The sequence below is a fragment of the Suncus etruscus genome, chromosome 17 (genome assembly GCF_024139225.1).
Source record: "Suncus etruscus isolate mSunEtr1 chromosome 17, mSunEtr1.pri.cur, whole genome shotgun sequence".
In the NCBI taxonomy this organism is placed as follows: Eukaryota; Metazoa; Chordata; class Mammalia; order Eulipotyphla; family Soricidae; genus Suncus; species Suncus etruscus.
Window position 1 is genome coordinate 73,209,757 of NC_064864.1, and position 25,881 is coordinate 73,235,637.

General features: G+C 45.0%; 2 protein-coding genes across 2 annotated transcripts in view; one reads left to right on the top strand and one right to left on the bottom strand.

The window, feature by feature from the left end:
- The window catches only part of ATP5MJ (ATP synthase membrane subunit j), a 425,762-nt gene that overhangs the window by 362,162 nt on the left and 37,719 nt on the right, over nucleotides 1–25,881 (top strand). The gene's annotated exons all lie outside the window — the stretch shown is intronic.
- Nucleotides 1–25,881, bottom strand: part of TDRD9 (tudor domain containing 9) — a 123,236-nt gene that overhangs the window by 71,248 nt on the left and 26,107 nt on the right. The window contains exons 4-7 of the mRNA XM_049790470.1: nucleotides 10,710–10,807; nucleotides 4,967–5,188; nucleotides 2,667–2,789; nucleotides 1,387–1,467 (exon numbers count right to left, since the gene is read on the bottom strand). Of these exons, the coding sequence (XP_049646427.1) occupies nucleotides 1,387–1,467; nucleotides 2,667–2,789; nucleotides 4,967–5,188; nucleotides 10,710–10,807 (524 nt within the window). The remainder of the gene's footprint in view (nucleotides 1–1,386; nucleotides 1,468–2,666; nucleotides 2,790–4,966; nucleotides 5,189–10,709; nucleotides 10,808–25,881) is intronic.

Here is a 25,881-nt window from a genome sequence, read left to right on the forward strand (position 1 = left end):
TCTGAACTGTTGAACAATCTTCATAGTGTCGATTAAGACCTCAACAAAGGAAGCAAATGGCAAATATCATTTCACAGTTCCCTAAATGCCAATACAATGTTCTGCGAAGGCCAGGGGATGACATGGCCATCCTTTTTTTTTTATTAATTTTTTTATTTTGAATTATGAGAACAAAAGATGCAAAGAAAGAGGACAAGGTAAAGTTACAGTGGAAGGACAATCAGCCATAACATAATTCTCAGAAGAAGTCCCCTTGCTGATATCTTAACTTTGAACTTTCAGCCAAAGAAAGTTAAGATAAATAAAACAGAATCCATGTACAATTACTTTGTCCCTCAAGTCCCCAGATTGTAGCACATTATAATATTTCCTAACAGCACACAAGGCAATATAAAGCCATAAAACTTATGTAACTCCTTAAACATTAGAGGCATAGTATTTTTTACATTTCCATGTACATGCATATTAGCTTAAGTTAACCTCAAATTTTAAGTGGGTTCATTTAACCTCAAATTTTAAGTGGGTGCATTTTAAGGATTAGAGTCAAAGGAGCACAGTAAAAACGGTGTTAGAATGGCAATTGTTGTTTGCATAGGCCCACCAAAATATGAGAGGCATGGAAAGGAATAACCTTGGCCTAAATACAAAGAGATCCTACCCCTGAAGTTTCCTGGCATAAGACCAACTCTAGGCTTCAGGCAAGTTATCGTCCGATCCAGGACATTGTCTGTAGTGCCAACACACTTTTTCACACAGTCTCCGTTGTTGGTATCATGTTTCTGTATTAAAGATTCTGGAATCTGCATATCCTAAATTGAAGTCATGATGTAGAGTGTCTTCTCGTTTCACCTCACCATGAAAGGGGACATGGCCATTCTTGGGTAGGGAGCAAGGGGAGAAGAATGTTTCCCAGACAGCAAAGAAACTGTCAAAAAGCTGCTGCCTCCTGACCCACAGCAAGACCTTCCTCAATGCCCTGATGCCTAGGCCGTACCTCCAGTCAGGAAAACCCTTTGGAAGCCTCATTCTGAAGCCTCTCTGCTCCCAGAGCCCGGCAAATGGTGTCAACTCTGTTCTGCATTCAGAACAGAACCCATTTGCTAGCTGATCTCCCTCGTGCCTCCCCTCCTTTGAACCTAAGGACTAGAATCCAACATACAGCACCAATGTCAGGAGTCTCCAATCCCAAGCAGACACAGGCCAAAGAGAGCAGAGGGGGTAACAGGCTTGTCTCACACACAGATGGCCCTACTTCAAATCCCCAGTACCATATACTTGTTCTAAGCCCTGCCAGATATAGCCCTCAATCCCAAAAGAAAATTAAATAAAACAAAAATAACTATGCAATTAAGTTCTAAATGTTTGTTACTCATAAAACAAATTTACCTTGACAAAACGTGAATTTGTTCGTAAAAGTTTGCGGACTATCAACAGCAGAAAATCCATTTCTTCAGTTCGTTCATGTACCTAAAATATAGAAAAGGGGTCACCCCAACATGGTAGCAGAGCTCACATCACTGACAAATAAGGGTGGGTTTAATGATGAGTGCACAGGCATGCGAATGCACACATGTGGTTGTGTGAGTGAGTGTGTGGTATGTGTGTGTGAAATGAGTTCAGCTCCACTCAGAGCTTCTCCTCTGGGTGCTAAGAGCATTTTCCCCAGAAGCAGAGCATACCCAGAGGCCTGTGAGTAGCTTCTATTAGGGGACACCTGAGACATCTTTGGTCTTGTCAATTCAATTTCAAGAGTCCCTGTTTCAACATGATCAACAAACCATACCTAATCTGCCCCAGCACAAAGAAGCCACTAGACCATCTCTCTATGCCACCTCTGGCACTGAGTTTGGGATAGAGACATTTTCGGGGATGTTTGGTTTGGTTTGGTTCTATTTGGGTAGGGCACTCATGGTTAATCCCTGGTATACTCAGGGGTCCACACAGTGCTGGAGTCAAACCAAGAGTCCCATACACAAAACACATTCAGCCCTGTGAGCTGCTTCCTTGGTCAAGAAAGTGGTATATCTCCCCACCTAAAAATAACACACACACACACACACCACTAAACCAATTAAATATTATACACACACACAAAATACTAAACCAATTAAATACTCCATCCTTGAGAAAACCCCAAAAGGAAGAGACAAAGCTCGCAAAACACGTTCAAGAATTAGAATGACATGCAGTCTTGGTTTTTGTTCTGCTGCTTTGTCCTCAGAGATGCCACATCCCTGTCTTTCCAGGTGGCACATGTCCCTGCATCCATGTCTCTCCAGCCCAGTGAGAGCAGAGAACACATCTCAGCACACACAGTGTGGTCGCTGCTACAGCTCAGTCACCATCAGAAACAAGAGAGTTAAACTGGGTCCCTACACATCAAGCTCAAAAACACAAGCTTGGGGCCAGAGTGGTGGTGCAAGCGGTAAGGCATTTGCCTTGCACGTGGCTAACCCAGGACGGACTGCGGTTTGATCCCCTGGAGTCCCATAGGGTCCCCCAAGCTAGGAGCGATTTTTGAGCAGTGTCACCTGGTGTGCACCCCCAACAAAAATAAAAAAACACAAGTCAGACTGGTGGTCAGGGCTGTCATTTACCCCTCCCTACTCTAAATGAGGTCTCTCCTCCAACTGTTAGGGACAGAAGACAGAGACAGAGGCACCTACCTCATCAATGAAGATGTGTGTGAACTCCATTAGACTCTTGGCACCAACAATTTTCTGCAGCAGGACACCAGTTGTCATATAAATCAATTTTGTGTCCTCAGTCGCTATTTTCTCCAACCCTACCTAAATCAGGGAAAGAAGGGCCAAAGAGAGAGAAAAATACAGAGGTTACAGCATATGCCTTCCACAAAGCAGATCCTGGTTTAAACGGAGGTACTACACAGTCCCTCATGTGCCATGAAGATGCCCAGCATCACCGGTATAGCCATAGAGGTCCCCAAGCACTGACGGGGCCCTGGATAATCTGACAGCACAGGGCACAACACAGCACATCCTTGAGCCTGCCACTGAACTGTTGGTCCAGTTGGCCAAGAATCACCAGGAAAGGCCCCAAAGTCAGCTGAGCACTGACTGGGAGTCCCCAAAAGAAAAGGAAAGAGGGGGCCTGGAGAGATAGCACAGCGGCATTTGCCTTGCAAGCAGTCGATCCAGGACCAAAGGTGGTTGGTTCGAATCCCGGTGTCCCATAGGGTCCCCCGTGCCTGCCAGGAGCTATTTCTGAGCAGACAGCCAGGAGTAACCCCTGAGCGCTGCCGGGTGTGGCCCCAAAACCAAAAAAAAAAAAAAAAAGAAAGAAAGAAAAGAAAAGGAGAGAGGCCTATGAAATAGTAAAACAATTAAAGTGTATTCTTGGCCCAGATTTTATTTCTGGCCAATATAACCTCCCTAAGCATCACCAGATATAGCCTTGGAGGACCCCAGAGCACCACCAGGGTAGCCTGGGTATCCCCAGCACTGTAGGACCTCAACAGCACTAAACCTTGGGCCCTTGAACTGAATGGAGGACACTGTCAGTTGAGAACCACCAGTGGGCCCCTGGCCTCCTGAGCACCATTTTAAAAGGCCACCATCCCCCTTCACACTCCCCCCACAAAAGAAATAGGAAATAAATTTTTCACTTTTAAATGGTTCATATTTAAATTAAATTTTTTATTCTCATGTTCTGTGTCATCTTTTCTTGGGGGACAGATGGATGGTGAAGTTTCAGGGGGCAACCAGCTACAGTCATACTATTTCTTTTTTTTTTTTTTTTGGTTTTGGGGCCACACCCGGCAGTGCTCAGGGGTTACTCCTGGCTGTCTGCTCGGAGATAGCTCCTGACAGGCACGGGGGACCATATGGGACACCGGGATTCAAACCAACCACCTTTGGTCCTGGATCGGCTGCTTGCAAGGCAAACGCAGCTGTGCTATCTCTCCGGGCCCATACTATTTCTTTTTTGTCAAAACAAACATTCATAAACATCTGTTGGTACTAGCTAGCTTTCATTTGACCCTGTCCCTACTCTTTGGAGCTGGCTTTGATTTCCCAATAAAGATTGCTGGAGAGGCTTGGAGGGGAAACTGCCATGTTGACCTCACAATTTCACATGGTGGAGCGGCTGGCTTGTGGATGAACAGCTTGAGGTATGAGTTCCTGGTCTGCTAGTCTTTCCCAATCATGTGTGGATTATTTCCTGCATCAGAATTGCTACCAGACTCTCGTCTCTTATCCTACCCAGATTAGGAGCATGGGAATCCCTCTCCCTCCCAGGGGATTGTGGAACACGCAACCTAAGATTTCATAGGCATCTTCCAGATACAGAAGTATCATTAAAAGGAGAAAATGCCAGGTGTAACTCTTGAGCATCAACGGCTGTGCCACCCTCCCAAAAAAAGGGAGAAAGAATTAAAAAGTTCAGTTTCACAATTTTTAGTTTTTTCGAGGGTGGGGGGTCACACCCTGACAGTACTCAGGGCCTCTGCACTCAGGAATTACACTGGCTATAGTCAGGGGACCATATGGAATGCCGGGAAGGGGGGGAGAGTTGGAACCTGAGTTGACCTCACGCAAGGTAAGTGCCCTACACGCTGTAAAATCTCTCCAGCTCCAGTTTCACAATTGTTTTTAAATTATACCTTTTTTTTGGGGGGGGGGGTTTATTTGTGTCGCACCTGGTAGTGCTCAGGAATTACTCTTGGCTCTGCACTCAGAAGTTGCTCTTGGCAGGCTCAGGGGAACATATGGAGTGCCAGGATTCGAGCCAGGGTTGGTGCTAGTTGGCCGAGTAAATAAACAAAGTTGGCAAAGTAAATAAACGCCTTACTGCTGTGCTATCACTCCAGCCCCTACCCTATTTATTTTTTACAAGCAGCTGTTTCTACTTGAGTTTCAGCTAAAAATTACTACAACCCATAACCAACTCACAAGGACTCAAGACTAAGCATGGAAAGAGAGGAGACTCTCTCTGACAGTCTCACCTGATAGCCCACCAAGCCTCCCAAAGTCCAGGCTCTTTCTTTACTGATCCACCTGGCGATGCTGCTGGCGCCAATCTTCCGGGGCTGGGTGACTGCAATGTTGCAATAGGTAGAGCGCTGCAGATAGTGGTCCAGGACATACTGTGGCAGCTGTGTGCTCTTGCCACTTCCTGTGGCACCATGGATGATCACCACAGAGTTACTTTCGATCAGGGAAATGACCTAGGATTAAAAAAAAAAATCAAAATTGCCACAAAATGAATAGCTACATGAACCAAAAGCTTCATCTTGGGAAGACTTTCAGAATTTTTTTTTCCTCATTTGATCTGACAAGTTAAATTACTGCAGCCAGAAGGGTGACTCAAAGGGCTGAGCACATGCTCTGCATGCAGGAGCCATTGGCTGATCCCCAACACCTCTGGTAGAGACTCCAAGTCAGGAGCTCCTTAGACCCCGAGGATGCAGACAAAAAAAAACACACACTAGTTCAATTATAACTTAGCCATCTGGGGGCCGAAGAGATAGTATGGAGGTAAGGCATTTGCTTATCATGCAGAAGGTCATCGGTTCGAATCCGGTGTCCCATATGGTCCCCCGTGCCTGCCAGGAGCAATTTCTGAGCATGGAGCCAGGAGTTTCCCCTGAGCACTGACGGGTGTGACCCAAAAACCACACACACACACACACACACACACACACACACACAAGCATAACTTAGCCATCTGAAGGTCCCCAGGTGCACAAATGTTGCAAAGGAGAACTAGTTACAAAGGAGTGCTCCATGTCAGGCACCCCAAGGACACAATTCCTCACAGTTATTGGGAGCCCAGCCCAGCAGTTTGCATTGGCACTCTGGTTAGTCGTCAGTCATAACAGATCTGGGATGATTTCCCGCATATGTACTATGTAAGGTAACATAGTAAAGAAACAACTGTAAAGCAACATATACTGAGAATGGGTCTTAAATAGGAAGCATATCACTGTAGGGAGTTGGGGCAAGGGGCCACTAGGACATGGTACAGGAAAGCTGACACTCTGGGGGAGAGTGTGTTGCTGAGTTGTTATCTGCTTGAAACCCTGCCCATAGCTATACTGTAAATCACAGAGCCTAAATTTTTTTTTTGGGGGGGTGTCACATCCGGCTGTTCTCAGGGGTTACTCCTGGCTCTAGGCTCAGAAATCGCCCCTGGCAGGCACAGGGGACCATAAGGAATGCCAGGATTCGAAACACTGTCCTCCTGCATGAAAGACAAACGCCTTACCTCCATGCTATCTTTCTGGCCCCAGAGCCTAAATTTTTTAATGAAGTAATGGTGCATATATTCGGATTTAAGGAAAGATGATAGCAATGCTGTTTTCCCTCTGACTTATTCTTTTTTTTTTTTTTTTTTTTTGTATTTTTAGACCACACCCGTTTGATGCCCAGGGGTTACTCCTGGCTAAGCACTCAGAAATTGCCCCTGGCTTGGAGGGACCATATGGGATGCAGGGGGATCAAGCCACGGTCATTCTTTGGCTAGCGCTTGCAAGGCAGACACTTTACCTCTAGCGTCACCTCTCCGGCCCCTCCTCTGACTTATTCTACTTAACAGGATAGCCTCTCACATTTCCATCAGGTTGTAGAAAGGAAAAATGCAAGATGATCTCACTTATCCATAGATACAAAGAGTCCAAATAAGAACACAGGCCATTTGCCATGACAAAGGCCTTTTTAAACCAGGCCTAGGAGGGGTGCAGGGCTGGGTCACCCCAGCACCCTTCCACCTCCTTCCTCCTAACCTCCAGGGCTACCCCTGGGCCGCATGCCCAGGGGGCCAGTGAGGTGGGTCCCAGGGAGGAGTTTAAAGGGGACACCAGGCTTTTCCCATTTCCCACCTAGCTCCAGAGGGAGGGTTTGGGTGGGAGTGGTGAACTTCCGGGCTTCTAGCTCTTGAAGGATCTCTTTCCTTCTGGGAGACAGGAGATTTTGCCAGCATGGGGAATGGCAGCACAAGAGGTGCTAACTTCAGGAAGTCACAGGCAACTTTCCTTCCTACCCCTGTCCATTCTGAAACCCGCGGGGGGAGGCGGAAAGTATGGATAATTATTTGTATATCACTGGGTTTAATCTGTTTGTCATATACAGAATGTCTATGTTGTATACTTTCCTTCCCCCATTGGCTCACCACCCAGAAGCTCATTTGTAGTCCTTTACTCCCTCACTCCCACCACCTATTACCCCACATTTGACCATTTTTACCCTCGGTTCTTGGCTCCCCACAAAGCACATTGTCCCCACCCAAGCTAGCTGCCAACCAGCTACTGAAGTGAAAAAAATAGACTCTCAGGCTGAGAAGAAACCAGTACTCTGTTCTTACCTATCTACTCTCAGCAGCCTCCTGTCCTCCACCTCCCTTCACTGTGTAACTGTGGTTGCTACCATACTAGGTTTTCGATTAGTTCCCACTCAAAGGCATGTCCCAATATGGAACTGCTGGGAGTTCATTTTGCAGACTCCAGAAGGCCAAATCGCACACCAAAGTGGCGTCCAGGATTCAGCACCCTCCTCCCAACTATTTCTAATGACATAAAAGGGATATGCATATCTACTTTGAATATCCTAGATGTATTCCCTTAAGAGCTATAACTTTTATTGAATATCTCCTTATACAGTGACAATTGTGCCCACTGTTTTTTGTTAGTTTGTTTTTCTTTCTTTGTGATCAGTTCAACAAGGAATTCTGGTAGAAGAGTCTTTATCTTTAGAATTCATGTTAAAACCAAATTAAAGGGATTGTTGGACTTGTTCCCTTGGCTCCCCAGAGGCATCAATAATACATTATGACATTGTTCCTCTTTTGCATAAGTGCATTAAAATGGTAAAATACTACATATGCAAATAAATTATTATCTAATAGAGATAGGAACACAAATTTTGTAATGCAGTTAGGCCCTATACTTAAACACTGGCATAATGACTTGGCTCAGGCCTCCGAAGAGTGGGCATTGCCCATACACCCTGAACCATTGACCATGAATGGAAACAACCACAACTGTCTACAACATCACAAGGAAGCAAACCTCTATCAGGGAAGACCCTACTGCTACCCTGGCATTGACTTTACTCGAAGGATTGTTCCCTTAACACCCAGATGATGCATCAACAGCAACAACTTGCTTATAGGGCAGGATGCTCCACATCTAATGGTGAGGTGAAACTAGGGGAAACTCCACATTCTGACTTTGGTGAAACACAAAAACCACACAGAAACCAGAATTTCTGGCACAGAAACCAGAATCTTTAACTGAAGAAACCAAACACCAACAACAGCTAATGTGTGAAAAAAAATTCATCATGGCCAGAGAATGACTCAGGGGTTGACTCTCCAAGCTGCAGAGTGAGTATATATCCCACAACTTTGAGATCTATTCATCAAGGTATTTGGATTGCTTTCCCTATCTGAGTACTGTGCTAAGTGCTACAATGAACACAGGTATGCATATACACTTTTAAATCAATTGTTTCTGTGTTTGGGGATAGATGCCAAGTCGTGAAGCCACTAGGTCATCTAGAGTTCTGTTCCTATCTCTCACTGCTTTCTACAGAGGCTGCACCAGAGAGCACTCCCAGCAAGAGTGTGGAGGGCTCCCCCCACCACAACCCCGTGTTTCGGCTATTATCATGCTTCATGTATGTGCCACCTTGTTGTTCTGATTTGGGTTTCCCTGACCATGAGTGACAATGAGCACATTTTCACATGCCTCTTGGCCATGCCTGTGTCTTCTTTAAGAAAATGTCTGTTCTCAGTATTCAATATGAGATCGAAGCAGCAACCAACAAACTGTAATGTGCTTGCCAAGGTGGCAGGTAGAAGACAGGAAGGGTGGCTAAGGTTGAGGATGATGGAGTACAGGAGCACTGGTAATAGAGTTGACACTGATGGTGTAATTGGTGATAAAATATGTGCCCAAATGCAACTATCAATAACTTTGTAAACCATGGTTAATTTTTTGGTAAAATTTGTAAAGAAAATAATGTGTTTCTTCACCTCCTTACCCCACTGGAGGATGGGTTCATTGGAATTTTTGCTAGCTTTATAGATTTTGGATACCAACCCTTTATCTCAAGTGTGAAAATATATTCTCCCATTCAGTATGTTGTTTTTTATTATAACTTGAATTTCTTTTGTTGTACAGAAGTTGATTTAGTTCCATTTTATTTAGTCCCATTTTAGACAAAGGGGTTTTAATATTTCACCTGAGTCCTCAGGCACATTTTAACTTATTCACTCTCACTGTTATATGCACAATGGCATCTTTAAAACGATAAACCAATTCCTACACACAGGCCACTACTTCCACCTAAATTTGCTTAAGATCTTTATTTAGAGCGAGTAAGCTATGATCATGAACTATGAATGAATGTGAACACTGCATTCTACCTAAAGAAAAATAAAAACAGGGCTGGAGAAATAGCATGGAGGTAGGGCATTTGCCTAACATGCAGAGGTTTGGTGGTTTGAATCCCAGCATCCCCTATGGTCCCCCGAGTCTTCCAGGATCGATTTCTGAGTGTAGAGCCAGGAGTAACCCCCAAAAACCAAAAACCAAAAAAAAAAAAAAAGAAAAGAAAAATGATGGAACATCTAAAAATGTTAAAACATCTTTGTTTTAACTATCACTGCCTAGCTTCAATATTTTTTTTGAACAACTTTTTTTTTGGGGGGGTCACACTCAGCCACACTCAGGGGTTACTCCTGCTCTGCACTCAGAACTTGCTTCTGGCAGGCTCAGGGGACCATAATGGATGCCGAGATTCGAACCACCGTCTGTCCTGGATCAGCAAACGCCCTACTGCTGTGCTATCTCTCCAGCCCTCAATAGTTTGTTTTAATAATTTTTAATATGAGGGGCCGGGCGGTGGCGCTAAAGGTAAGGTGCCTGCCTTGCCTGCGCTAGCATTGGACGGACCGCGGTTCAATCCCCCGGTGTCCCATATGGTCCCCCAAGCCAGGAGCAACTTCTGAGCACATAGCCAGGAGTAACCCCTGAGCGTTACCGGGTGTGGCCCAAAAACCAAAAAAATAAAAAATAAAAAAATAATTTTTAATATGATACAATTAATGAAATATGTAACCATCTTGTTGCATGCATCTGGAGGAGTCATAACTGCAGTCAACTACAGGCAGGGAAAAGGGCAAAGGAAATCCCCCTACTGGGGCCAGGCATGTGGCTCAATGTGCGTGCTCAGGCTCTGTGTAGGAGTGTGGGCAGCCCCAGCTCAATCCAGACTTTCCAGGAGCATCATCTGTGCACAGACCTGGGAAGTCCATGAGCTCCATCAGGTTTGACTGCCTCTGCTCCCTCAACACACACGCATGCATGCACGCAGACACGCGTGGGTGCACACACACGCACAGGCACAACACATGCACGTGACTGTGTCAGAGGCAGGACTTGCCCCCCACACACACACACACACGCACGCTGGTGACTGTGGCAGAGGCAGGGCTTGTTCCCATCACCACCAGGATATCAGGGGTGGGAGTCTCTTTGAAGGAGAAGCTCAACGGGACACAGCCTATAAGTGATGAGCAACCTAGAAGGCTGTGTGTGGACACCCTCCCCACAGTGATCACATCTACTTGTCTACAGAGGCAAAGCATTCATACTACAGGGTATCTCCTCTGCACTCCCCAATTAAAGGCCAAAGCCCTGGGCTTGGGCATAAGGTTAAATAATATTATGATAAAAATAATTTTACCTTTTCCTTGCATCGATTTATAGGCAAGTCTGGATATTTGTAAGCTGTCTCTAGAGCACATGTCATGTTGCTTAACTTAGTCGACTGTGGTCTTGGACCTGGATTAGATAAAACAAAGAGTCATTTCCTATCTGAGAAGGGGCAATGTTAGGATGAATCTGTACATACAGCAAATATAGTAAATACAGCCCAAAACAAAAATAAACACATTCACTATGGATCATCACTAGAAACAGGAAACCCAAAGCTGCATTGAGTTCCCACAATGATTGATGCAAGCTGAGAACATTATGGACCACCATCAGAGTCTATTTAGCACTCACCTCTGACATGAAGGACCTGTCCATTTTCCTCCCCTGAAAAGAATACTGAACTGGTTAACTTAAAGAAGAAACTTGTATTTCAAGTTTGAGGTGTGAAGTTGGAGGGGACACCTAGTCCCTGCTACTTAGAAGAATGTGAGAGAGACAAGCAGAAAGTATAAACTGGCAGAACCAGTCAGATAACTGCCTGTGTAGCCAAGGGACAGTCAGACTCCTAAGAACCCTCACAGTCACCTCCTCTCCTGGCTCTCCCACTACCATAGAAGGGATGCATCAAAATCCAATCGGTACCAACTTGCTTCACTTCCCCAATCAGTGACGGCTAACCTTTTTGAGCCCGAGTGCCCAAACTGCCGCACAATGCCCAGTCCTCCCTGTTGGGCCCAGTCCTCCCAGTCGGGCCCTGTTGCTAGGTGGGCTGCAAAGCAGACACCGGCACACTCGCCTCCCACTGCGCTGCATATCTTAATTGCAGACCTCTTCCCACGTGCCAGCTGCAAGGCCTTTTCATGCCACCGCTGGCACGTGTGCCATAGGTTTATCATTGAGGTCCTAATGAGCAAATCTCACCAAACTTAGCACCAAGTTCACTCCTCTCTCCAAGCATCTCTCCCTGCTTCTCCCTGTACTTCCCGCAAACATCACTCCTCTGCCCCAGTTCTCCCCTCCCCCCACTCTCGAAGTGTTCCTTCCTGTGACACAGGCCTAACTTTTCCATCTATTCTCCTACATTTGCTCACACTCTAGTTTTCAGTTTGTCTGAATCTGTCATCAAGATGGTCATATTTTCCAATGTCTAGATCAAGCTATGTAGTGCTTGTTCAGAATTTTTCAAAACTGAAAGAAACCAAACCTGACATGGCCTCTTCAAGAAAAACCAGTTTCTTTATGGAGAAAAATTCTTCCCAGTTCTCCCACAGCCACTGAGGAAAGTTCTGGACAGCCCACCCTCCCAGTTCCCTCATCCAGTCCATCCCATCATTAAAAGCAAACTCTTTTCTCCCTTGATTTTTTTTGGGGGGTCACACCCTGGCTCTATGCTCAGAAATTGCTCCTGGCAGGTTTGAGAGACGATATGGGATGCCGGGATTCGAACCACTGTCCTTCTGCATGCAAGGCAAATGCCCTACCTCCATGCTATCTCTCCGGCTCTTTTTTTTGGGGGGGGATCATACCCGGTGACACTCGGGGGTTACTCCTGGCTCTACGCTCAGAAATCGCTACTGGCAAGCTCGGGAGACCATGGGATGCCGGGATTCGAACCACTGTCCTTCTGCATGCAAGGCAAATGCCCTACCTCCATGCTATCTCTCTAGCTCTCTTTTTTTTTTTGGGAGGGGTCATACCCGGTGACACTCAGGGGTTACACTCCTGTCTCTGCTCAGAAATCGCTACTGGCAGGCTCAGGAGACCATATCGGATGCCGGGATTCAAACCACTGTCCTTCTGCATACAAGGCAAATCCCTACCTCCATGCTATCTCTCCGGACCTCTTTTTTTTTTTATTTTGGGTCACACCCGGTGACACTCAGGGATTACTCCTGGCTCTATGCTCAGAAATCGCTACTGGCAGGCTCGGGGGACCATATGGGATGCCGGGATTCAAACCAATTACCTTCTGCATGAAAGGCAAATACCTTACCTCCATGCTATCTCTCCGGCCCCTCTCCCTTGATTCTTTTCATTATCATTAACTTACTTTCCTTCCACTCATCCTCCCAATGTCAAAAAAACTATTATTTGAGTCTTCTGTTTTCAAAAAAGAACTATCACTTGTAAAGATATGTCCAACTCAAAACTCCTCAAAATTAACCGCACTGTATACAAAATACTGAGAAATGACAGGTCTGTGCTCAGAAATTGCTCCTGCCAGACATGGGGTACCATATGGGGTGCCAAGATTCAAACCACCGTTCATCCTGACTTGGCTGCATACAAGGCAAACGCCCTACCACTGTGCTATCTCTCCAGCCCTAAACTGTAGTTCTCTTTTGTTTTTTATTTGTTTGTTTTTTGGGTCATGTGGTGTACCCCAAGACCCACCCATATCTGGGAGGAGTTTTGGGAACCGGATAATAGGTGTAACTACCTGCAAGACCTCCCATTTCTGGGAGGGGTCTGGAAAAGGATAGATAAACCTCTGAGCCAGGGGATTCGGGCCTTTTTGCCGTTTTTCTTTTGGCCCGGCTTGGCTTCCTGGCTTTTGGATCTTTGGGCCGCATGGAGCCCAAAGGGAAGATGGCTAACAGGAAATAAGATGCAGGGCTAGCAAAATATAGCTGTGCTTGAAAGGTTGACATAGGCCACACACCTGTGGTGGCAAGGGCATGAATAAAGATGATTCTTCCTGATGGCTGCGTGTGAGTGAGTAATTTCACCTGGGCCTGGAACTCGCCGGCTGCATGGAGGTTGCAGAGCCACGTGGGCTGGATGGCATCCTTCACCATCCAGCCCCATCGTTATTTATTTAACACAACATCTGGCGCTCCGAACTTTGACCTGAATCCTGGACCCAAGAAATCAGCAAAAATGGTGAGATTTCTGCTCTTCTGTTTGATTTTCGCTTTGTTCAAATGCAGTCAGCCCAAAGTGTTTGGCCACGTAAAGCCATGTTCAAAGATGGCCGCAACCCCTTCTAGGGGCAGAAGGGCAACTGAAAGTACAAAGGTGAAAGCTTGCATCACCTCCAGCCCAGGCCCAGAACTAAAACTTTGTTACAAAAACCAAAAACCTCGGCCTCTTCAAAAACTTATTAAAAGTCTAAATTGGAAACGGAGGAGAAAAAAGACTGTATTTAAAGTGGACTGATTTTCTAAAAATGACCTTTGGCTTGAATTTGGATTTCGACTTTGGAAATTTCAAACTGAACTTTTAGTTTAAATCACTTGAAACTCTGAACATCCATAAGCTGCTTCCAAAGTGCGCCCGGAGGGAAAAATAAGGCAGCGGTGAAGCCCCTCCAGCATCAGAAAAGTGGCCGAAAACTTGCTTGCAAAGTGCGCCCAAAGAAAAAAAAAAGCTGCGAAAAGCTCCAAGCGGCTGGGCTCGGCTCGGCTGGAATCTCGGCTGGGATCGGCTTGGCTGGGCTCAGCTTTGCCCGGAAAAGCGAAAAACCTGGAATCCACGCTCCAGATCACAAACCGGCAGCAGAGCCTGGAACTACGGAAGAAAGCCACGTGGTAAGATCAGCGTGGGACAAACCAACATCTGAACTTTAAAAGTTTACAAAAGCCACGTGGTGAGATCAGCGTGGGACAAATTAATCTAAACTATGGTTTTAGGTGTAGAAAATTAGTGGGTAGTAATATTTTACTCATAGTTGGTGATGGAATAAGTTTTAATTAGTTAGTGGTTAAAAAATAAAAATATAAGGGAGGTAATACAGATTAGCCCATTTTAACATCTAATTTCTAACCACCTGCATCTTTGTCTTAGTCATTTTCTTTATGATTTAAATGTGTTTTGTTGTCTTTCAAAGTTAATATTTTCAATTGCAAAATGTTTTACTGTGTATTTTAATGTACTTAGCCTGTTTTTAAAATGTATGTTATGCATGTATGCTGCAGTACTTGTGTATAGAAAAGTTATAGGAACAATGAAGTTCCCCCAATATAGTTTAAAAGTATAGGAACATGAAAGTTCCAAAATAGTGCTTGGTAAAAAAGCATTAATAGAATTTTAGGTTACAGGTGTAAAGTATATTTTGCAAATAATATGTTTTTGAAAAGGGCTGGTATATTAATTTTCACTTTATTACGTTGGCGCATGAAAATATTTAAAAAAGGGGGAAATGTGGTGTACCCCAAGACCCACCCATATCTGGGAGGAGTTTTGGGAACCGGATAATAGGTGTAACTACCTGCAAGACCTCCCATTTCTGGGAGGGGTCTGGAAAAGGATAGATAAACCTCTGAGCCAGGGGATTCGGGCCTTTTTGCCGTTTTTCTTTTGGCGAGTTCCAGGCCCAGGTGAAATTATTCACTCACACGCAGCCATCAGGAAGAATCATCTTTATTCATGCCCTTGCCACCACAGGTGTGTGGCCTATGTCAACCTTTCAAGCACAGCTATATTTTGCTAGCCCTGCATCTTATTTCCTGTTAGCCATCTTCCCTTTGGGCTCCATGTGGCCCAAAGATCCAAAAGCCAGGAAGCCAAGCCGGGCCAAAAGAAAAACGGCAAAAAGGCCCGAATCCCCTGGCTCAGAGGTTTATCTATCCTTTTCCAGACCCCTCCCAGAAATGGGAGGTCTTGCAGGTAGTTACACCTATTATCCGGTTCCCAAAACTCCTCCCAGATATGGGTGGGTCTTGGGGTACACCACAGGGTCACACCTGGCAGTGCTCAGGGCTTACTCCAGGCTCTAGGCTCAGAAATCGCCCCTGGCAGCCACAGGGATGCCACATATGGGATGCCAGGATTCAAACCACCATCCTTCTGCATGAAAGGCAAATGCGTTACCTCCATGCTATCTCTCCAGCCCCATAAACTAGTTCTTAATGTTTTAAGAGCTTGACGAACAACAAAGGAATATGCTCGGCTAGCCCTATCTTCTGTCCTTGAGCTTTATCCCAATATAGGGTGACTTAGAAGGTTTTTACAGACCCTTCACAGAGGAAAAATCTGTGAGCAATTTCTAGCCAATTTCTAGCTCTGGACTAAGGCCCAACAATGACCAACCTAGATGAAGCAACTACAGCTCACAGAAAATGACTTCAAATGCACTTTGGGTAAGAAAGCTGAGGAGGCCCTTCTTCCTTCTCTACAAGCATTTCTGCATCATTAAGAATTTGGTTTGGAGGGGCTGGAGAGATAGCATAACAGTAGGGCATTTGCCTTGCACATAGCCAATTCAGGATGGATGGTGGTTCAAATCTGGCATCCCATGTGGTCCCCCCTGTGCCTGCCAGGAGCAATTTCTGAGAGCAGAATCAGGAGTAAACCCTGAGCGCCTCTAGGTATGACCCCCCCCCCCCAAAAAAAGTGGGGCTAGAGTGATAGCACAGTGGTAAGGTGTTTGCCTTGCACACAGCCAATACAGGACGAACCCCGGTTCAAATTCCGGCATTCCATATGGTCCCCCGAGCCTGCCAGGAGTGACTTCTGAGCACAGAGCCACAAGTAACCCCTGAGCACTACTGGGTATGACCCAAAAACTGAAAAAAAAATTAGTTTGGGGAGCCAGAGAATAGCACAGCAATAAGGCATTTGCCTTGTGCACAAACAATACAGGACGGTGATTTGAATCCTGGCATCCCATATGGCCCTCTGTGCCTCCCAGGAGTTACTTGTTTTTGTTTTGGGGCCACACGTGGTGACACTCAGGGGTTACTCCTGGCTCTGCGCTCAGAAATCGCTCCTGGCTTGGGAGACCAGGGAATAGAACTATGGTCGGTCCTAGGTGAGCCGCATGCAAGGCAAATGCCCTATCACTTACGCCACCACTCCGGCCCCCCCATGGCGATTTCTGTGCACAGAGCCAGGAATAACACCTGAGCGCCACCAAGTGTGACCCAAAAACAAAAAACAAAAAAAAAAAAAAACAAAAAAAAAAGAAAAGAATTTGGTTTGCAAAAAAAAGAAAAGAATTTGGTTTGGTAGGGGCCAGAGTGATAGCATAAAGATAAGGTGTTTGCCTTGCATGCAGAAGGACGGTGGTTCGAATCCCAGCATCCCCTATGGTCCCAAGTCTGCCAGACGTGATTTCTGAGCATAGAGCCAGGAGTAACCCCTGAGCACTGCCGGGTGAGACACCCCCCCCCAAGGAAAAAAAATAGAATTTGGTTTGGGGTCAGAGCGATAGCCCAGCAGTAGGGTGTTTGCCTTGAATGTTGCCGAACTGGGACAGACCAGGGTTCAATCCCAGGCATCCAGTATGGTCCCCCATGCCTACCAGGAGCAAACTTTGAGTGCAAAGCCAGGAGTGACTCAAACACCCCCAAAAGAATTTTTAACGTTGAGGTGTAGAGAACTAAGGCAAAAATAGGACATTGCTATGAGTTTATATTTGTTGATGGCTTTTTAAAATATACTTGTATATGGGCTTGTTAAAATATTCCAGCCTAGGATCTTAATGTACCCATTAAAATTTGATGTACTGGGCCCAGAGAGATAGCATGGAGGTAAGGCGTTTGCCTTTCATGCAGAAGGTCATCGGTTCGAATCCCGGTGTCCCATATGGTCCCCCGTGCCTGCCAGGAGCAATTTCTGAGCATGGAGCCAGGAATAACCCCTGAGCACTGCCGGGTGTGATCCAAAAACCACAAAAAAAAAAATTGATGTACTTACTATCAAGAAAAAACTACTTTTATTATTTGGAAAATAAGGCTGGGTGATTCCATGCAAGGTATCAAGCATGTGGACCTAAGCTCAGAGCCTAGAGTGACTTGGAACCAGGAGTGCTCAGATTCTGACTTGGTTCTCTGCACTCACTTTGCATGCCTTCCCGCTAGCTGCAATATTTCAATTTACCACCAGATGGTCGAACCTGGAAATCTGGAGCTTAAGCTATGTGATGTGATCTTGGGAGTGCTCAGAGACCCCATGAATACACTCTGCATATGTGGGGACCTATGTACTGAGGTATAAGACTAAAACCCAAGGGGCTAGAGAGATAACATGGAGGTAAGGCATTTGCCTTTCATGCAGAAGGACGGTGGTTCGAATCCCGGCATCCCATATGGTCCTCTGTGCTTGCCAGGGGAGTTTCTGAGCATGGATCCAGGAGTAATCCCTGAGCACTGCCGGGTATGACCCAAAAAAACAAAAAAAGACTAAATCCAGGCTGGAACTTTGTATTTGTAGACTATGCTTTTCTTGTGATCTTCAACTCCAGAATTTCCCTCTTTGACTCTAAATGACATTTGTTTGTTACAGGGTAGATTTATTCTTCCTAAGTATACCACCATATTTTTTCTATTGGTCAAGTGTCATGCAATTATATTGCTTCCACTTACTGGCTATTGTTTTGTATCACTTGAAATAATATTTCTATATGTCCGTGCAAATACAGAGAAATGGATAAATAGAAAAATACTGGTCTTAGAGGCTGGACAAAATATAAGAAATAGGGTACTTACCTTGCACATAGCCAATGAGGGTTCAATCCCCCAGCATCTCATATGGTCCCCTGTAGCTAATCACCTTAAGCACACACCCTACTTAGCATCTAGAGCATATATCCTGCTTTCCCTAATCCCCTTACCCTGTCTTCCCTAAACACAGAAGCCACCCGGCATTGCTCAGGGATTACTCCTGGCTGTCTGCTCAGAAATAGCTCCTGGCAGGCACGGGGGACCATATGGGACACCGGGATTCGAACCAACCACCTTTGGTCCTGGATTGGCTGCTTGCGAGGCAAACACCACTGTGCTATCTCTCCGGGCCCGACTTCTACATCTTTAAATCTGACCTTACCTGCCTCATTTACACTTGACACCAGAGCAGGGACTTTATCTACAACTAATGAGAAGTTCTCTGGGATAGTCTGGTGACTGCTTAAGCAGATTTTTCTGCTGTGGATTTTTTAAGTAGCTTATATTTGGGTTTTATTTTGGGGGGTGGCCATATCCAGTGATGCTCAGGGGTTACTCCTGGCTCTGCAATCAGAAATCACTCCTGGCTTGGGGGACCATATGGGATGCTGGGGGATTGAACCCAGGTCCGTCCTGGGTCAGCCACGTGCAAGGCAGATGCCCTACTGCTGCATCTCTGTTCTGGCCCCTTCTATTTGCTTTAAAGTTGTGACAATAGTTTGTTTTGGGGTTGATGAAGCCTGGCCTCTTTTCATGTATATGTTTACCTTCTTTGTTCCAACAGTCAAGATAAAACAAACCAACATAGAAGTTTATACATAATTACTCTGGTAGTAGTTCTTGTTATTATAGTTTGAATGTATCAAGAAATGTGAAAAATTCTAACCAAACTTTCTGAAATGCTTTCAAATGTTTCTGGAGTGGCCTCTACTGTTTCTAAAAGGCACCCAACACTGGAAAACAAAAATGTATTTCCAGTAATTACACGTGGTCAAGCCAAAAGTCCTGAGGCTGGTAATTTGCCATCTCCCTTTGGTGTGAGGCCAGAGGAGATAGCAGCTTCACTGGCTGATATTTATTAAATGGAACTAATGACAAAAACTATATAGTGACAGCCCAGATGCTGAATCAGAAAGCAGACCTGTACGATTACCACTCACCTTGACCCTACCACAGCTGCCAATTCTCAGAGAAATTGGCATTAACACAGACCTGGGACTAACTCCCTCCCCACAGGAAAACAATCAAATTTCAACCTATATGGATTTAAACATAGAATATCTCAGTCAATTTAAGAAAGTATGCTCGGAATATGGCCCACTTTCTCAGTTTTCTGTTGAATTCCTTGTACCTGGAGATATGACAGTGGGTGTTGGACCCATCAGAACTTTAATATTTTGCCTGAGTGCTTCCCAATTTTTACAGAAGATGTGGTCTTATGAAGGAGCTAAGAGTAAGCTTACTTCATTCTGAAAGGATAGTTGCAGGAGTTCCATTGTCTTATGAGCTGCTGATAGGAGAAGGGGAGTTCTCAGAAATAAATAAGTAGGCAAAATGATACCATGCTGTTTTGGGACTTGTCAGAGAGCTTGCGTTGAAGGCCTGGAAAAATTTTGATTCTGATGCCAAATTTAAGAGTAGCTATACAGGGGCCTGAGAGATAGCATGGAGGTAAGGCATTTGCCTTGCATGCAGATGGATAGCGGTTCAAATCCCGGTGTCCCATATGGTCCCCTGAGTCTGCCAGGAGCGATTTCTGAGTGTAGAGCCAGGAGTAATCCCTGAGTGCTGCTGGATGTGAGCTTCCTCCACCAAAAAAAAAGAGTATCTATACAAAGATTTTCCAGGGAGATTCTGATCCATGTGCAGAATTTCTAGGGAAACTGACAGAGGCTATCCAGAGGCAGATTAAAAACATGAAGCACAACAGGTCCTGACAAAAATGTTAGCCTTTGACAATGCCAATAAAAATTGTCAGACCAATTATGTCCCATGCTTTCCTACATGCTTGTAGGGAATATACAGTTCTTCCTCTCTCAGCCCACTGCTGCCCCTCTGTCAACCTCTATACTGTTTAAATGCAAACTCCAGGGAACCAGCACAGACAGAATTATCCATTTAGTGGACATGGTGGACTCTGCCCAAGGAGACCACCTGGACTTTGCCCAAGGTGTGGCAAAGGATTCCATTAGGCTAGACATTGTTTCTCATCTTATCATTATTTGCAGCAACTGAAGAAGGGGTCCAAAAACAGACCCTCAGGTTCACATCAGATGCTTTAAATGTGGCAAAATGAGCCATTTACAGAGATTTCAGGATACGATCCTTTACTGCTCCAGCTCCTGAACCCCTTTGAGGCCAAGACTTAATAATCCTGCCTTGAGAAACTGGACTGGGACCTATCCCAGGCCCCACAAAATGAGGGAACTTCTCCATCAATAATTCAGCTTCCCAGCCCAGCCCAAAGGAACTATACAGCATAAGCTCATTAAAACCTGCCACTTCAGGAAGCTGTGCACTGCCCTGAAAATTAACCATAATATCAGCTCAATGTCCTTACAAGGTAAGATCTGGCATAAAAGGGTCAATTACTTCAGGAACTATGGGTTAATCATTGGGAAAAGTAGACTGACACTTGAAGGCATTTCTGTTCATCTGGAATTAATAGATTCAAACCATGTTAGAGAAATAATAGTTCCTGTTTCCATACCCACAGTTTGGACTTTTGAAAATGTAAAAACAGCTCAAATTTTATTACCTCCTTATGTTATGCCTAGCAAGTCAGATGGCATCAGGGAAGGGAGTTATGGAAATACAAATCTCACTGATTCTGTTAATCCATTAATAGTTTTTACTGCTAAGCTTAAAGAAGAAAATCTAGGGACCAGAGTGATACCACAGTGGATAGAGCATTTGCCTTGCATGCAGCCAACTTGGGACTGACCTGGGTTCGATCCTGGCATCCCATTTGGTCCCCTGAAACTGCCAGGAGCAGTTTCTAAGCATAGAGCCAGGAATAACCTGAGTGCCACCCAATGCAGCCCTCCCTGAAAAAAATCCAACATTAACCCTTGAAATTCATGCCAGGAGGTTTGAAGGAATGTTTGACTCTGATGCTGAAGTTTCTGTGATTGCTTTAAAACACTGGCCCTCGGATGGACCGCGGTTCGATCCCCCGGCGTCCCATATGGTCCCCCAAGCCAGGAGCGACTTCTGAGCGCATAGCCAGGAGTAACCCCTGAGCGTTACCGGGTGTGGCCCAAAAACCAAAAAAAAAAAAGGGGGGGCCGGGTGGTGGCGCTAAAGGTAAGGTGCCTGCCTTGCCTGCGCTAGCCTCAGACGGACCGCGGTTCGATCCCCCGGCGTCCCATATGGTCCCCCAAGCCAGGAGCGACTTCTGAGCGCATAGTCAGGAGTAACCCCTGAGCGTTACCGGGTGTGGCCCAAAAACCAAAAAAAAAAAAAAAAAAAAAAAAACACTGGCCCTGCAACTGGGTTTTGCAGAATATACTTATAGCCTGAAAGGAATAGGTGGTGTTTTGCCCTCGGTGTCTGTTTGCCAGAGCACTAGGCTTTTGAAGTGCTTCGGACCAGAAAAATCAACAGGCTGTTTTTCTATTACATGTAGCTCCAGTTTTCATAAACCTCTGGGGACATGATTTACATTAAGCAATGGAAGGAGGAATATCACATCCCTTGCCCAACCCCTTCTCATTTCACCAGCTCAGATGTTTCTCCTTATCACCCAACCCCCTTCCAGCCCACCAGCTCAGATGTTTCACCATTTTAGTTGGGGCCATTGGGATAAAGCACCTAACACCCATTCCAACCAAACAGAAATGAAATGTTCCAATCTGGATTCCCAAATGGCCCATGAACTGCACAAAAAAAGAGGTACTGAGAAACTTAGCTGACAAGTGGCTAAGACTAGTAGCACACTAGGGACACATTGAAACCTCCTTTTTGAAATGGAATTCCCCCCGGCCCGGAGAGATAGCACAGCGGCATTTGCCTTGCAAGCAGCCGATCCAGGACCAAAGGTGGTTGGTTCGAATCCCGGTGTCCCATATGGTCCCCCGTGCCTGCCAGGAGCTATTTCTGAGCAGACAACCAGGAGTAACCCTGAGCATCGCCGGGTGTGACCCAAAAACTAAAAAAAAAAAAAAATGGAATTCCCCTATATTTGTAATACAAAGAAATCACGTAGTTATCTGATTTAAGAGCTGTCTTATGGGGAAACTACAGAATAGCTTACCTTCACTAGTAGCCAATCCAAAAGAATGGTTGTTGATAGTAGTTGACTTAAAAGACTTTTTTTTGAGGGAGTCACACCCAGTGACGTTCAAGTGTTACTTCTGGCTATTCGCTCAGAAATTGCTCCTGACTGGGGGACCATGTGGGATGCCAGGGATCAAACCAGGTCAATCCTGGATCTGCTGCATGCAAGGCAAACACCCCATAGCTGCACTATCACTCTGGCTCCAAAAGACTAATTTTATACTATTTCCATACATCCAAAAGACAGAAATCACTTTTCAGTTCCCTTTCTCAATAACAGAACCCCTATGCAGTGGTTTCAATGATAGTTTTACTTCAGGGCATGGTGAACTCACCCACCATGGTCAATATTTTGTTGATTTATCAGGTCTTACCTCCAGCTCACTAAAAGTTTACCCAGGCATATTTGGACCAGTACCTGGATGGCATTCTCATGACCTGCTCTGTGGACAGAGAATTACAGTGTTTGTGTGAATATGTCATCAGTTGCTTGAAGATTGCTGCTTTAACAGCAGCCACAGAAAAATTTTGACTCTGCCTCCATTTCAAAACTTTGGCTTTATATTGGATCATACTTCAGTGTGTCCCCAAAAGATTTCTATTTATCAGAAAAATCTAAGGACTCTTTATAATTTTAAAAAACTTTTAGGTGATATAAATTGGATCCATCCCTCTTTCGGTATTCCAAACTCTGAACTCAGCAACTTATTCAGCATACTGAAGGAAGATCTGGACTTAAATAGTACCAGTCCCAGGGGTTTAACTCAAAAGGCCCAAAAGGGGAGCCAGAGAAATAGCATGGGAGGTAGGGCATTTGCCTTGCATAGAGAAGGAAGGTGGTTTGAATCCCAGCATTCCAATTGGTCCCCCGAGCCTGCCAGAAGCAATTTCTAAGTGCAGAGCCAGGAGTAACCCCTGAGCACTGCCAGATGTGACCCAAAAAAAAAGGCCCAAAAGGAATTGGATTTTTCATGGACCAGCTCCAAAAGTCCTATCCATCCAGGTTCATACCTGGAAGAAGGTGTAACTTTTAATTTTTGCCAATTCCTAATTCTCCTACAGGTGCTATGCTCAACTTACTGGATCTCTGGAATTACTTACACAGCAAGCAACCTCATACATTTGTGCCCTATTTGGAATTGATTGCTGCTCTTATCAAAGCAAGGATCAAAGTAGTTTGTTAGAATTTGATCCTGAGGGGCCGGGAAGGTGGCGCTAGAGATAAGGTGTCTGCCTTGTAAGCTCTACCAAGGAACGGACCGGACCGTGGTTCGATCCCCCGGCGTCCCATATGGTCCCCCCAAGCCAGGGGCGATTTCTGAGCACATAGCCAGGAGTAACTCCTGAGCGTCAAACGGGTGTGGCCCAAAAACCAAAAAAAAAAAAAAAAAAAAGAATTTGATCCTGAAATAATAGTACTGCCAATTCCAAAAAGGGAAGTAGAATGCATATTACCTCTCAGTGAACCCCTTCGATCATCCCTATCAGATTTTTCCGGATAAGTTTTTTCCATCTTCTGGCTGGTAAGGCCTGGAATTTCTTCAAAAATGACATATTTTGTAATCTCTATTATCCATGCCTCCCCTATATCCAATGCCCCCATGTTTTACATTGATTATTCCTCATCAGGAAAAGGCAGTATCACTGGCCCTTCAATGAACACAACAGTGCCTACAAATTACAAGTCTGCTCAACAAGTGAAACTTGCTACTTTAAATTACTTGCTATCACATGTTTCAAAGCCATGCGATGTAGTAAGCAATTCAGCTTACGTGGTAGGATTGTTCCCAGGCATAGTAACTGCCTCTTTAAATGCTCATAACCATATTATTTTTTTGTTTTGTTTTGTTTTTGGCCCACACCCAGCGGTGCTTAGGGGTTACTCCTGGCTGTCTGCTCAGAAATAGCTCCTGGCAGGCACGGGGGACCATATGGGACACCAGGATTCGAACCAACCACCTCTGGTCCTGGATCGGCTGCTTGCAAGACAAATGCCGCTGTGCTATCTCTCCGAGCCCATAACCATATTATTTAAGACTTGCTTCGGGACCAGAGAGATAACATGGAGGTAAGGCGTTTGCTTTTCATGCAGAAGGTCATTGGTTCGAATCCCGGCATCCCATATGGTTCCCCAAACCTGCCAGGAGAGATTTCTGAGCTTGGAGCCAGGATTAACCCCTGAGCACTGCCAGATGTGACCAAAAAAAAAAAAAAAAAAAAAAAAACAAGAAAGATTTGCTTCAGCAATTACAAGCCCTTCTGAAAATATGTTCTGAGCCAATTTTCATCACTTACAGAATGAGCTCTTAGTCCATTCTGGCTTCCTAGGGCCAATGGCACAAGGAAATGAAACTGCTGATCATCTGACCATGCCAATATTTTAAGTCCCTACAGAAAAACATGCAGCACTACATACAAATGTCTAGTCCCTGCATATTCCATGGATACAATCCAGACAGATTGTGGATAAGGGTACAACTTGCATACCTTCGAATAAAAGAACACATGTAGCTGGGGCCAACCCCCAACGTTAACAAATAAATTATGGCAAATGGATATTACATATGTTGACTTATTTCCAAGGAAACCCTATCTCCATGTGGTTGTTGATACATATTCACACTTTATCTAGGAAATACCAATGACTTCAGAAAAAAAAAACAAAGCTGTTTGCACCTTCATGCTACAACTGTTCTGTCATGGGTGTCCCCCAATCCATAAAAATGGACAATGGTCCCACCTACACCAGTAAAACTTTTCAATTATTTTGCAAATAATGGCAAATTAATCATATTACTGGTATCCCCTATAATCCACAGGGACAAGCCATAGTTGAAAGACCTTACACAACCGTTCAAAACTCATTAAAATATAGGAAAATGGGCGTGCCACAGACTGACATTTTATCTTCAACATTATTCACTAAATTCCTGAATTTACCTCAAGGAGAGCCCTACACAGCTGTAAAATAACACTTTAAAGAAGATGCTCAGGTGTAAAAAAAAAAAAATTGGGGCCAGAGAGATAAGCACAGGTGGTTTGAATCCCAGCATCCCATATGGTTCCCCACCCCACCCCCACCCCACCCCACCCCCCCCACCCCACCCCACCCCCGTGCCTGCCAGGAGCAATTTCTGAGCTCAGAGCCAGAAGTAACCCCTGAGCACTGCCAGGTGTGACCCAAAAAACAAAAATAATAATTTGCCTATTATGATAATGAATGAATTACTGGTAATCTCATTCAAAGAAAAGGATATGCCTCTGTTTCTATAGATAGCAAACCTGCCAAGAAACTCTGGGTCTCACTATGCCTTGTCAGAAGGATTCTCACAAATGAAAAAACTCTTAGACACTGGAGCATGATAAGACTCTCTGACTCTGACTGGCCTTAGCTCAGCAGTTACTTTGCTATCAGAAAGCTTTGCTTTGAAACCAATCTCGGAGGTTCGAGTCCCGTGGGTGCTTTCCAGTTCTTTTGAACAACAACAACAAAAGAAAAAAAAAAGATGCTCTGATCCAACACAGACTACTTGAAAG